A 14026-nucleotide genomic window follows, 5' to 3' on the forward strand; every position below is an offset into this window, starting at 1 on the left:
AACAGTGGCCACACCTAAAGTCAAAAATTCTGGGAACCACAAGCAGGAAGAACACCACGTGTGTCACGCTTACAAAGGCAACAAGCCCCAGACCCCTGGCACACAACATGACTTCCTGGCTACATCACAGGCTTTGGGAATTCCTATACATAATGACGCATCCTCCCCAGTCCCCACCAATCAGCAGTCAGCTGCCTTCGATACTGGCTCCTTCCTTCTGGGTCAGCTTCAATGAGAGGTAGACCATTCCGGAGGGGAACAAAGGCTTCAGCCTCTCCCCAACCCTCCAGTCAACTTTCCACCTCCGGTAGAAACCGCCGGAGTCATAATCCGTAATCATATGCATCTGGATCTGTCAAAAACCTAATGTTGAATATTCATAGGTCGAGCTTTTAAAATATTTTAACGCACACTTATCCAAACGCCTCTCTCGTCTGTTCGAAATAAAATGCATCAGAGAAATGCATCGTCGTTTATATCGTGCTGAATTTCTCACAATGTTGATACACAAAGGATTAATTAATGTGGAAAAACAATATTGCTAATTTACACTTTGCCAGTAATGTTGATTGTATTGTTCACATATTGAACAACCATTCACTTGTCAGAATTAGAATTGCAACCACTTTATTGTTCACGCTGATCAATGACCCATTGCTGACCCTGCTGAATAACAACAGCACAAGCTAGGTTTAGAAACAGCTGGTTCAGACCAGCTCAATAGTCAACATGGTTTGACCAGCTGGTGCTATGGTTTGAAGGAGCTGGTAGCTGGTAATGTCAAGCTGGTCATAGCTGGGTTTAACAGCAGGGAAAGGCATTGTGTTGAGTAAAAGTGCAGTGTGGCAGTGTGTTGCTAAGATGCTCTTTTGGTCTTTGCAGCTCTCCAGGCCATCCCTGTCATCTGCTGCCCCCTCCCCCAGCCTCCCCTCCCCTCCCCTGGGGGACGAACAGAGACAGGCTGGGTGTGCTGGGCTGGGGTAAGGCTGGTACGAGCCAAAGGCTGGCAGTGTGTGTGTGTGTGTGTGTGTGTGTGTGCGTGTGTGTTTGTACGTACGTACATGAGTGTGCGTGTACGTGTGTACGTGTGTCTGTCTGTGTGCATGTGCGTTTTTGTGTGTGTGTTTGTACGTATGTTTGTGTGCATGCATGTGTGTGTGCATGTATGTGCGCGTGTACATACGTGTCTGTGTGTGTGTATATGTATGTGTGTGCGCGTGTACGTGTGTGTGTGTGTGTGTGTGTGTGTGTGTGTGTGTGTGTGCGCGCGCGTCCATGTGTGAGTGCGTGAGAAAAGGATAGAGGGCGAGAGAAGAAAAGAAAACATGCACTCAAACGGCAGAAAGCAGTTCTGCAAAAGTGTGTGTCTGCCCGAGTGTGTGTTTAGTGTGTGTCTAACACATGTTGTGTGTCTGTGTAAATGTCAGTATGTGTGCCTAACACATGTGTGTGTGTGTGTAAATCTCAGTGTGTGTGTGTCTGGCACGTTGTGTGTGTGTGTAAATGTCAGTGTGTCTAACACATGTTGTATGTCTGTGTAAATGTCAGTGTGTGTGCAGTGTACTGCCTTTCTTCAATTATATTTCTGTCCCCATTTCTCCCCGACATGAGGGAAATAGTTAGACCTTTGCGGAGTGTGAATTCTCAGTCAGAGACACAGAGGCTTTGTCTTGTTGTTTCAAGATAGCACAGGGTTGGATTTCTGCATTATGTATTTTACATTACATTACATTTTATTTAGTAGATGCTTTTAATCAAAGCGACGTACAAAAAGACGCATATCAAGGTCGTACAGCAAACAATTCATATAGGATTGGTTGTAAGGCCATGAACATATGTCCAGCACACAAGGTAGATAGGCCAAGTCTGTAACTACCATACCAAGACATCTACAACTTCAGTACCGAGACAAATACAGATTCAAAAGTGGTAGATTATGTCACAAAATCCAAGGGCCTGTATGCTGCATGGTTTACAGGGTGGGTGTTGTTTGCTGTGCTTTCGGGCATGTCGTCATATTACATTTCTTTTTTTTTCCAGTGTTGTTTGATGGTACCCTCCTCACCAAAACGCCCATGTCTCAGTGCTCTCTCACACAGGTAGTTTCACTGCCAAGAGATTCCAGTGCCTTTGACTTAACCGTGAACTCAAAGACAGGCCTTCAAGTCCAGGATTAGGGTGGAGTGTGCGTCAGACCTGGTTCGGGTGCGTCGTTGTTTTGGATTCAAATACTGTTCTACGCTTTGCCGAGCTTGTCTGGTGTATTGGAACCTACATGCTGGTTGGTGCCTTGCATGGCAGCTAATCGGCGTTGGTGTCTGAATGTGTGTATGAATGGGTGAATGAGAAGAATCAATTGCACAGCGCTTTGGATAAAGGCGCTATATAAATTCCAACCATTTACCATTTAACCATTTACAAGCTCTGAAATGTCTTGCTGTAGAATTTGATAGCTTGTGTCTTTCATGTTTTATTTTTATGCCAAATAAATTTTTCTGTACTTTACTCAAATTAATTTTTGTTATTAAAAATGGCAAGACAATAAATTAGACAGCTGCAACAGCTATTTAGAGTATTAGACAATTAGCTATTAGCAACTATTCACAATTACACAAATTATTAGTTCAGCGTGTGATAACCCAATGTGAATGTGCATACTATAGTGGAATAAAATTGTTTCATACAAAATAGTCATTACAAACAAGTGATTTTCAGCAAATGCATGTAATTACATAGTTTTTTTTTTTTACGTATAATGAAATGTATTATATTGACAACAGGTATTGGTTGATGTCGCCCTCTAGTGGACAAATACAGATTAATATGACTGTGGCTGGTGGTCAATCAACACGCTGACACTGAATAACTGGCACAATGCAGCTGTGTAAAACCTCTGAGGCTGAAAGCTGAGCTGCGTAATAAGTAAGTACTCATAGCACTCTTCAAAACATAGATTTTACAAAGTTCTTCACACAATAACATGCATAAATAAAAGTTTAATAATATTAGCAAGAAGGAATGTATCAGGAGAAATAAAAATAATTATGAAAAAGCTGACCTGTAAAAACATGTCTTTAAAAGCAATTTAAAGCATTCTACAGACGCAGCTGTGCTCATCTGTAATGGGAGGCTGTTCCAGAGAGTGGAGGTATAACTGCAAAGGTGCGGTCACTTCTGTCTTTTAGCATTGAAAAAGGAACAGCTAAAATAGCTTAGGCAGAGGACCCAAGGGGCTTCTCTTGGCTATAAGGGGTCAATAATTTTGGTGTATTCCGGTGCTTAACCATGCAAAGCATTATATGTAATTAAACATATTTTTTTAATGTACCCTATCGGCCACCGGCAGCCCGTGTGACTACAGACTGTACGATAACAGTGCTCTGGAGCTGGAGAGGAATCAGACGGTGAATAAAGGGCGGCCCACTTCAGGCAGTCACTCGAGGGATTAAACTGGCTCAGGGTGTTCTTTCTTCCTTTTGTCAGGAGATTAGCGATAGCAATGAAGACAGGCGAGCCCCCAGGAGCTGTTTCGACAGTCTCACAGAGGTTAGTATTTAAGTTTCATCAACAACATGCCGTGCGCTGAGAGTCAGGAGTGCTCCGCCCGTGTCCTGAGTGCTTTTGAGCGACTGAGCTTCAGATTCCGAAGTCAACAGGCTCCAAGCACATATGACCTTTAAATATTTTTCACTTGTTTCATACTTTTCAACAGTATTTCTGGATAAAACTGGACACATTTATTTAGTGGCCTATATCTATATTTATATACAGTGCTGTGCACACGTAGAACATTTCTGTAAAAAGAAAAGGTAAATAAACCGTTTTAAATATAAAAAATATTACTATAAAGAGCAGTGAACAGGTAAAAGGTCAATTAAATCAATATTTGTTGTGACAACCATTTGCCTTTTAAAACGGCTTCAGTTATCTTAAGATAACTGTCCTGTAGTTTTATAAGAAAATCAACTGGTTGTACCAAACATATTGGAGAACTTGCCACAGTTCTTCTGCGGAAGCTTGCGTCTGGCTCTCCAGGTAATCCCAGACAGCCTTGATCAAGTCTTTATCTGAAAACTAGTATAACTTAATTTGTTACTTTATTTAATGAAATACAAAAATATTGGAAATATCAGATTTGCTCTTTTTTTCTGACTAACGCAGAATGCAAAAAATATAAAAATATCTAAGACTAAATTTATATTTAAATAAAGATATAGGGTGCCTAATACTTTTGCACATTACTGTATTTATTTATATATTTATGACATAACTCATTTTTGTCAAAAATGTCAGTTAGACCTAAGTCTCAGCAAATGATTTTCTGTCCAAAATGTTTCCAAACTCTTCTGAAAATATGACATAGATTTGAGATTCAAGTTTCATATTCCATGTACACTCACTGAGCACTTTATTAAGAACACTATACTAATACTGGGTTGGGCCTCCCTTTGCTCTCAAAAAACAGCCTCAGTTCTTCCTGGCATGGATTCCTTTGAGATTCTGTTCCATGTTGACATGATTGCATCACGCAATTTCTGCTGATTTGTCAGTTGCACATTCATGCTGTGAATCCCCCTGTTCCACCACATCCCAGATGTATTCTATTGGATTCAGATCTGGTGACTGGGAAGGCCACTGAAGAACACTGAACTCATTGTCATGTTCATGAAACCAGTTTGAGACGACTTTTGCGTTGCGATATGGTGCATTATACTCCTTTGTACAAATCCACAGCCCTCCCCTGTAATTGTAACTGTAGAAGAATACGTCCTTGGGTTTTCTTCTGCTGAACCTTGTAAAACATAATTTACTTCACTAAATGGCAGCTTTATCAAAATTGTCCCCAGACGCGCGGAATCCTGAGACCTGGTTGATAGGACTTTATATCCTGACAAAGTGCAAATGCTCAGGAAATCAGGGAGGGCTCCTTTCATGGCAGTGAAGGTTATCGCTGACATATGTGATGCAGAGATATTAAATGTGAAATATATGAGAGATTAAGTGCACTTTTACATTTATTTTCAGAGGACATATTGATGGCAGCCAGTGGCCTAGAAATATGAAAGGGAGTGAGTGTACCTTGAAAACTGTATAAAGATGATCGCCCTCACATCTTCCCATCTATCTAAAAGCAGGAAAAAGCATTTGTTCATTTTCCAGTGGCCAAGCTAGTCACTGGAAAATCATTAAATTGAGGTTTTAAAACCATTGTAGCTGACTATCCCTCTGACCTTCAGTACCCACAAAAGTCCTCCCTGATGGTAAAAAGCAGTCCTGTTTGTCAAATGTGATGTCATGATTATGCAGGCGATGTACTTGGACACTTCATATGCTGCTTGGTCAAAACCAACCTTGTGTAATGGAAACATGAAATGTTCAAATTTAACAGTATTTAAGTACTATTAATTGCTATGAATTGTATCCCCTTTAATATTTCAATATTGCTGACAGCATTTGATGTATGCAAAACATAATGGAATCTGCACAATCTTGAATTGGGATTTGTCAGAAATCAGGAAAGTACAGCGGTAGGGCCCAATTGCGGCTCCAGCCCAGGCTACTTTCCCCTTTTCGTACCAGCGATGTATTTATGTATTTATTTATTTTGGCAATCGTATAGTAGAAATACTGTGTTTCACGGCATTGGTTTCTTTACGCTACTTGGGTCTTGTATCAGTCAAACGTCGTAATAGCCATTTAATTACGTCACATATCGCGGTTCCATAGTAGCAGAGAATTTCCGTGTTACGTTCTTGTTCTCTTTCACGTAACAATGCCAATTCTACGAATATAATAATTCTCCGTTCGACGGAGAATCTAGAACCGACGGAGAAACTTAACGCAGAGCCACTAATTAGACTTTATCGTCTGCTTCTAACTTTGTATTTCTGTGAACTGAAAGGTAACGTCGACATGGTAAGTGTGCTTGTATCCTCATTTCAAAATCTCCGCATTGAAATTAAAGGCATGCATGCTGTATTATTGTGCTATCACATTACTGCTGTTTAGATCGATGTAGTCCATCGAGCGTAAAGTAGGCTATGTAGCACAATACCCATTCCATATCCATTGATCTTGTAGAAGTTAATGGTAGTTCCAAATGGCTGTATCGGGCCACGATGGCTTGAAGAGCGTTGGCAAAGGTGTTTTTCCCCAATCAGGTTCTGCTATTTAGATTCCCTAAAGCGCAAGCGTGATAATATGAGGTCACATGCACAAAAAGCCATTGCCTCTTACTCGACTTATTATAGTCTCGAGTTCACTCAGGTCTGTTCACTTTCTGTTTGTAATTCTGAACAGAGGAGAACAACAACAATGCAGGAATGTAGAATAGATGTACGCAAAGTAATCTTATTTTCATGGAGCCATCCTGAAGGTTTCAGTTACTTACAGTTCCGAATCGGGGCCACCGTTAAAAACGTAACATTCCCCAATCATTCAACCTCAATTCATTGGATAATTTGAGACTAAAATCACAAACCACTTCACTTCAGTGTGCAATTATTCCAACTGAGTATTGTTCTCTTTTGGTTTGTTTCCATTGCTTATTTTCTGCTTTAGCTTTGTATCTCGACACCGTGCAATGAGTCTCGAGGCTTAAACAATGGTTTTGAAATTCAGGTCACTGAAAAGAAAGTAGGTAAATAAATGCAAATAAACTTGTCCTTTCAGCCTCCGAAAAAGAAAGGCGCAAAGAAAGGGAACGGAAAAGAAAAGGAGAAGGGGGAAGCGTCAGGGACGGCGGAGAGCTGCACGGTGGAGGTGTCGGTGGACCAGGTATGCTGCTGCGTCTCCTAAAGACATGTGCCAGTCACTGAACATATGTACCAATCGCTGACGTGCATCTTTCCCCCACTCACAGTGTGGCAGAAGGTTCGTGAGGCAAAGAGACATTCAATTCAAGGTCCAGATCGAGAAACCATACTGTTGTCATAACTACCGGGCTCATAAATATGTTGTTTATAGGGAACAAAATAAATGTGAAGTTAGGCATTTTGCTTTAAAGTATGAAAAAATGCTGAATTGAAAAGTTTGTTTCGGCTTGGAGCCCATTCACTTTGGTATCTCTGAAGGTCAGTGTCTCAAAACCGCTGTCATTGCCCCCGGACTCTGGAGCACATTTGCTAAATCAGATCTGCTATCTCAAAACCACTCAGAACACAGATAAAACCTTATAGTTCCAAGGTCATAAAAAATCCGCTGGAGTTGGAGATCCAAAAAACTTGGTTGCATCTTTGGGACACAAAATCCCCAGCAGGATATTTGTCCAAGTTGTTTATACTGAAATGGTTGCCATTTATATAGCGCCTTTATCCAATGACGCTTCTCATTCACCCATTCACCCATTCATACACACACTCACACTCACACTCACACACCAATGGCGATTGGCTGCCATGCAAGGCACCAACCAGCTTGTCCGGAACAGTTGGGGGTTAGGTCTCTTGCCCAGGGACACTTCGACACACCCAGGGTGGGAATCGAACCCGTAATTCTCCGACTGCTAGGCGGCTGCTCTTACCACCTGAGCTAATGTCGCCCCCATAGATAAATTAGATGCCTCTGCACATTCAGTTTTCCTTTTGAGATTGTGTTATGTGTAAGTCTGGCTCTGTTGGCCCTGTTAGAGTTGTGTTCTTTGGGACTGTGTGCCGTAGCCCCTACTGCTGGCCTCCCTACATTTGGTTGCCAGTGAAATTCAGAATAGAAAATTTGATATAAGGCATTGCACAAGCTGGCAGTGGCAGCATTCACTGAGTTGTTGGTCCCATACAGCACGCTAAGGCCTATCAGGTCGTCAGACCAGGGACTTGTGGCAGTTCCAGAGTCCAAATCCAGGTTCCAGGTTCCAGGTTCCAGAGTCCAGGTTCAAATCAAGGGGTGGCCGCCCGTTTGCTGTCGTTGCCCCCGAACTCTGGAACAGATGTGCTAAATCAGTTTCAGCTTTTAATCCTCATCTTTAAAACCTGTACATAATTATTATAATGTTTTTTTTCCTGTATTGATTTTTTTATTTAGTTATTTCCACTTTAAGATGTACTAGTATTTTTGTACTCTTAGCCTGATATCTATTCTTATGTTTTGCTTTTGCTGAATATTACCTTCTGTCATTTTACTGTTTTTCTTTGTTCAGCACGGTGCTCTTTAAATGCAGTATTATTATTATTATTATTATTATTATGATTGTTGTAGCTGAAGGAACAGATTAACCTCCTGGAAGATGATCTGGATAAGGAAAGGGAGGATCGAAAGTTCTTCCAGATGGAGGGGGACAAAATCCGGACATTCTGGGATATCACAAAGAGGCAGCTGGGGGAGCAGACGGCGGACCTGCGGAACCGGGACCGGGAGCTGGAGGAGTCCGAGGAGAAGCACCTGGAAGACATCCAGGTTTGGCCATCTTAGATGTCTTCATTAAAAACATACAGGCAGACAGTGCAGTGCAGTCCACGTTTGGAACGCGGTACAAATTATTTGTAAAAGTGAAGACTGTCACCTTTAATTTAAAGATATTTACATCCATATCAGGTGATCTGTGTAGGAATTGACCCCCCTCTCAGCTGTTTCTGCTTAGTCAGGTGTATTGAGTCGCTTCCTTCGTGCCGGTATCAGAAAGCTTTCAGTATCCAGTCTCCATTCGAGGCTTCTGATTGCCTTTGGAGTATATTATTGGCGTTTGTCAACATGAGGACCAGAGTTGCGCCACTGAAAGTCAATGAAGCCGTTATGAGGCAGAGAGATAAGAAATAAAACAGTCACAGACATAGGCCAAACAAAACACTTTCCAAAACAAACTGTACTTGATTTAATTCTGAGTAAGCTAGTGACGGGCCCGCATGTGAAGTGAATGTAGACCTGAAGTTCATATTTGTGTCAAACGTATTTCACGTGGTCTGTTGTGTCTGTCGTTCAGGATTATAAGAAGAGGGTGAAACACTTGCTGTACGAGCACCAGAACAGCCTGTCTGAGCAGAAAACAGAGAGAACGGCTGCCAAAAAAGTGCTGCAGACCGAACACATCGAGAGGGAGTTTGAGCTGCGGAAAGAAATCCGCAGTCTGAAAGACGAAATCAGGGAGATGGAACTCTCCAGCGAAAATCTGGTGAAGAAGCTGAAGATGGTGGGTGGACCCTTCGTCTTCTTCAGGATGTTTAAACGTGTGTCACACTTCAGCACCTAAATGCCATGAATATCACAGCTAAATGTTTTCTTGTCCAACAGAAACATGACGAGGAATTCATCCAAAAGCAAAATGACTTCGAAAAACGACTGCTAGGTATATTACTGTATATTACTCAACAATGCTGTGCATTTCCTTTCTATAGTTTTTGAAAAATACAACAAAATATGTGGACAGGAAAAATTCTGTCCAACCCACTTTAAGGATTTGCTACTCTTCATCTCCCCATTTCATTTAAGCAAGCAAGCAAGCAAGGAAGGAAGTAATTATATATGAAAATCTCTGATAAACTTTATTTGTAAAATAAAGTTAATACTGAAGGTTTTTTTTTTTTTGCTAGTCTGGTGGTGCAAACGAGAAAGCATGCTGACAAGGATTAAGACTACAAACAAATATAATTAGAACAAAGATATATTATTTTCCTTCAGAACACAAACGCAAGAATGAAATAAAGATGCTGGCGATGCTGAGGGAAGGGGACTTGAGCTGGACGGGGGAAATTCACAAAATCGAGGAGCGGAAGAACAGTCAGATCAACACCCTAATAAAGGACCATGACAAGGCCCTCGGCAGCATGAAGAACTACTACACCGACACCATCGTCAACAACATGTCTCTCATCAAATCGCAGAAAGTATGAACATTCAATCTTCTCTTTTCACATTAGCCATTTACATTTTCTTTAACCGTTATAGTTTTTTTTGCATTTGTTTTTGGGAAGATTTGTTTTCCTACCAGGTGAAGGAATGGACCTGCTCAAAACCATTATCTTATATGCAATATTAAAATATGTCATTTTCCAGGCCAATTATTTAGCTGACTCTTTTATCCAAAGCAACCTACAATTGATAAGCCTTACTGAAGGGCCTAACAACTGCAAGCTTATTGCAGCTACGCCAGGGCTTGAACCAACAACCTCCTGGGTAGGCGGCCCCATTTGTATGCCATCCCATTTATTTCATTGCAGTTATTTAGCTGACGCTTTTAACCGAAGTGACTTATAGTTGATTAGACTGAGCAGGGGCCAGTCCCCCCCTCCCCAAACAGCTGTGGCTACACTTGGGCGACCTGTGGGCTAGAGGCTAATTATTATTATTATTATTATTATTATTATTATTATTATTATTATTGAATCATCAACCTTCCGGGTCCCACTCAAGCAACTCAGCAGCTGGGCACAGTGTGCCCCTAGTGTATGGGACTGCAGGTGCGTGCAGTGAGTGCAGTACAGTGAGTGCAGTGAGTACACTGGGGATAAGGGGATGTGTGTCTCCTGCAGGCAGACATAGATGCAGCCCAGAAGAAGGTGGAAGAGCTGGAGAAGGAGAACAGTAAAGTGATGCAGCAGAACAACCTGCTGACCAAGCCCCTTCAGAAGGCCACACAGGAAGTGGCAGAGCTGCAGAAGCAGATGGCCAACTTCAGAAAGGACAAGGCCTCACTCGCAGTGCGTGGAACACAAAGCACGATTAGACTTGGCGATGGAGCTTACTGTTGCAGTTATTTAGCTGAATTTAGGTTGTATCCAGAGTAACTTACAGTTGATTAGACTAAGCAGGGGAGAATCCTCCCCTGGAGCAATAAGACCCTGGCTCAAGGCCTTACTACCTTGGGGTTGAACCACCAACTGTCCGAGTGCCTGTAATGTTCTTAAACCACGAGGCTACAGGCTGCCCTTATGGATGGTAGACTGGCTTTTAAAGACCCAATTCAATTGATCTGAAGCCCTTTCCATCCATTGTACTTGTGAGAATTGTCTCAAGGGCACATGAGCAACAATATGCCAATTTTCACTCACACTTACATTGCCTTATCTGATGGCAAACTAGTGAATTGTTCTAGAAATATTTTACAGTTCATTTTCGAGTATTCAATACACAGCAAAATGTTCAGTGTCTTCAGGCAAAGAAGCTGTAACAGCAGGGCCCATCCACACCGAGAACTATACCCATAACCATAACTATAAGTGTACCAATAACTATTATGATATGAGCATCCACACTGCTGAAGTACAGTGATCCCAACGATATAATTTGTGACAGTCATTGTCTTTATAGTTGTGGTCTGGACTTGATCTAGAACGATTTTGAAAACAACATATTTCTGGTGGTGTCTTCTTTCTCAACAGGAGGCCCGGAAACGTTTGAAGGCAGCTGACAAAGAGATGGAAGAGAAGAAGTGGGAGTGTGAAATTCTGCATCAGAGGTTGCGTAAGGTGAGAGACTATGTGTATGCAGGATGAAAAGTAAATAGTAAAATTGTAATACAGCTTGTGGTTATATACCGTAGCTGTTTTGGAGAGCAGGAGGGACTAACCCTCAAATAAGTGTAGCAAATAAGTGATAGATAGCAATTGTTTCACACCAAATCTCATCAGTTTGACATGCATTTAATGCATAGATAATGTGTTGATTCACATCAAATGTTTTAGTGGAGCACATTTTTGCGAACCTCAGGTGAAATCGAGCAAGTTGAGCCCACTAGTCAATAATCTGTTGTATATTTGGCACAGTTCTACAAAACACACAAGAAAGAATATAAACTCAAGACAAATGCACCTGAAGCATTACGCACAGAGAAGACCAGTGAATCCAACGCTTGACATTCAGTGTTTTCATTTCGTGGCTGAGGATCTATAGAGGGGGGAAACGCCCCACTTCCTGCCATTGAGCCGCTCTGCCAGTTTCCCGCCTCGTCCCTCCCTCTCCTCCAGGTTGAGGAGGACAGAGACACGCTCTCCCAGTTTCCCGCCTCCTCCCTCCCTGTCCTCCAGGTTGAGGAGGACAGAGACATGCTGACCCAGTTTCCCCCTCCCTCCCTCTCCTCCAGGTTGAGGGGGACAGAGACACGCTGACCCAGCAGCTCACCAACACCATTCTGGAGGTGCAGCAGAAAAGCAGCTTCAAGACCCACCTGGAAAATGAGCTGAATAACGTTGCGAAAGCCAGAGGAAAAACAGAGAGCAGTTAACGTAGTCGCTGGAGCATCAGGTGACCTTCAAAATGAAGGTTTACTAGTTCGGCTTTCACATTCAAACTTATTTTCTCTGTTAATTACAGGGATCGATTTGACTTGGAACCGCTGTTGCGGGGGCTGATCAGATAACGCTGATTAGATGATCACATTAATAAGTAGGCGTAATAAAATAGAATAAAGTGCTTTATGAGTGTATTTATGTTAAATTGTGACCCTGGAGTGAATTAGACTGTTGTCTAATGATTTTTAATATTGTGATAATAAAAATATTCAAGGTATTCTTGCTTGTGTGTGTGTGTTTGTGCATGCATGCGTGCATGTGTGTGTGTGTATGTTTGTGTGTGCGTGCGTATGTGCGTGTGTGTGTGTCTTTGTGCATGCGTGCGTGAATGTGTGTGTGTGTATGTTTGTGTGTGCGTGCGTATGTGTGTATGTGTGTGTTTGTGCATGCATGCGTGCATGTGTGTGCGTATGTTTGTGTGTGTGTATGCTTGTGTGTGCATGCATGCATGCGTGCGTGTGTGTGTGCGTATGTTTGTGTGTGCGTGTGTATGTTTGTGTGTGTGTATGCTTGTGTGTGCGTGCATGCATGCGTGTGTGTGTATGCTTGTGTGTGCGTGCATGCATGCGTGTGTGTGTATGTTTGTGTGTGTATGCTTGTGTGTGCGTGCATGCATGCGTGTGTGTGTATGTTTGTGTGTGTATGCATGCGTGCGTGTGTGTGTGCATGCGTGCATGTGTGTGTGTGTATGTTTGTGTGTGCGTGTGTATGTTTGTGTGTGTGTATGCTTGTGTGTGCATGCATGTGTGCGTGTGTGTGTTTGTGCGTGGTCCCGCTTGTTACAGGAACATATCCAGTATGTTTGTCCCATTGGCGGGCTCGTAATGATTTCTTCTATTTGTGCAGGATTTGAGGCCCTTATTCAAGCAGCTGGAGGTAATCATGTGAGGACTGATGTTATTGATATTGATCATGAAAAAAAATCTCCCTTCGTCTCCTTTTATCCACAGTATTCACCTATATATAAATAAATGTTTAAATTTTTTTCTTCTGTATTATTATTTACATTATTAATAATATCTCCTGTGTTCCCTCCACTGGCTTCTGGTGGCTGTCTGCATTGAATTCAGAACTTGTGTTGAGCATACAAGGCTCAGTACTCAAACCACCCTGTCTGCCACCAACAATCATTCCACGGTCAAAGTCACTCACCGAGCACTTTATTAGTGGTCCTTTACCTGACATGCAACCCCCATATCATAAATGACTTGGAAAATTTGCTTGTTTTCTTCAGGCAGTTATCCAGACAAAAGTGACAGCATCATCGCCTGGTGGCCTGTAGTGTAGTGGTTAAGGTATATGACTGGGACCCGCAAGGTGGTTGGATCCCCGGTGCAGCCACAATAAGATCCACACAGCCGTTGGGGCCCTTGTCAGGCCCTTAACCCTGCATTGCTCCAGGGGAGGATTACAGTCTAATCAACTGTGCGTCGCTCTGGATAACAGTATCTACCAAATGCCATTAATGTAATGTAATGCCTTGGCCAATGCAGATTTGTGATTCATCACTGAATATCACTTTCATCCAGGTGTTAGTGCTGGTTTTTGTTTGGCTTTTCTGTATGTAAATCCCATTTTATTCAGCCGATTTCTTACAGTTCTGTCACAAACATTGACTCCTGTTTCCGCCCATTTGTTTTTCATTTGTTTTGTTGCGCATGTTTTATTTTCAAGGCATATTGCTTTGAGTTTTCTATCCTGACGCTTTGAAGTCTTCTGTGGTCAACCAGTATGTTTTCCTTTTATAACCTTCCTATTTTGTTTATACTTTGTACCAAATTTTAGACACAGCTGACTGAGAACAACCA

General features: G+C 42.1%; 1 protein-coding gene across 3 annotated transcripts; it reads left to right on the forward strand.

The window, feature by feature from the left end:
- The first annotated feature begins 5723 nt into the window (after positions 1–5723).
- gas8 (growth arrest-specific 8) lies at positions 5724–12386 on the forward strand. Of its 3 annotated transcripts, none has more exons than XM_061222844.1 (9): positions 5724–5916; positions 6673–6777; positions 8194–8391; positions 8915–9121; positions 9223–9277; positions 9610–9815; positions 10461–10628; positions 11310–11396; positions 12011–12386. In XM_061222844.1, exons 1-9 carry the CDS (start codon positions 5914–5916, stop codon positions 12149–12151), a joined length of 1170 nt encoding a protein of 389 aa, XP_061078828.1. In that variant the 5' UTR covers positions 5724–5913; the 3' UTR covers positions 12152–12386. The 3 variants fall into 3 exon arrangements, with proteins under 3 accessions (XP_061078828.1, XP_061078827.1, XP_061078829.1); XM_061222843.1 differs by lacking the exon at positions 5724–5916 and adding an exon at positions 6253–6336; XM_061222845.1 differs by lacking the exons at positions 5724–5916; positions 10461–10628 and adding an exon at positions 6253–6336.
- The last annotated feature ends 1640 nt before the right edge of the window (positions 12387–14026 follow it).

This window comes from Conger conger, chromosome 15 (assembly GCF_963514075.1).
Source record: "Conger conger chromosome 15, fConCon1.1, whole genome shotgun sequence".
In the NCBI taxonomy this organism is placed as follows: Eukaryota; Metazoa; Chordata; class Actinopteri; order Anguilliformes; family Congridae; genus Conger; species Conger conger.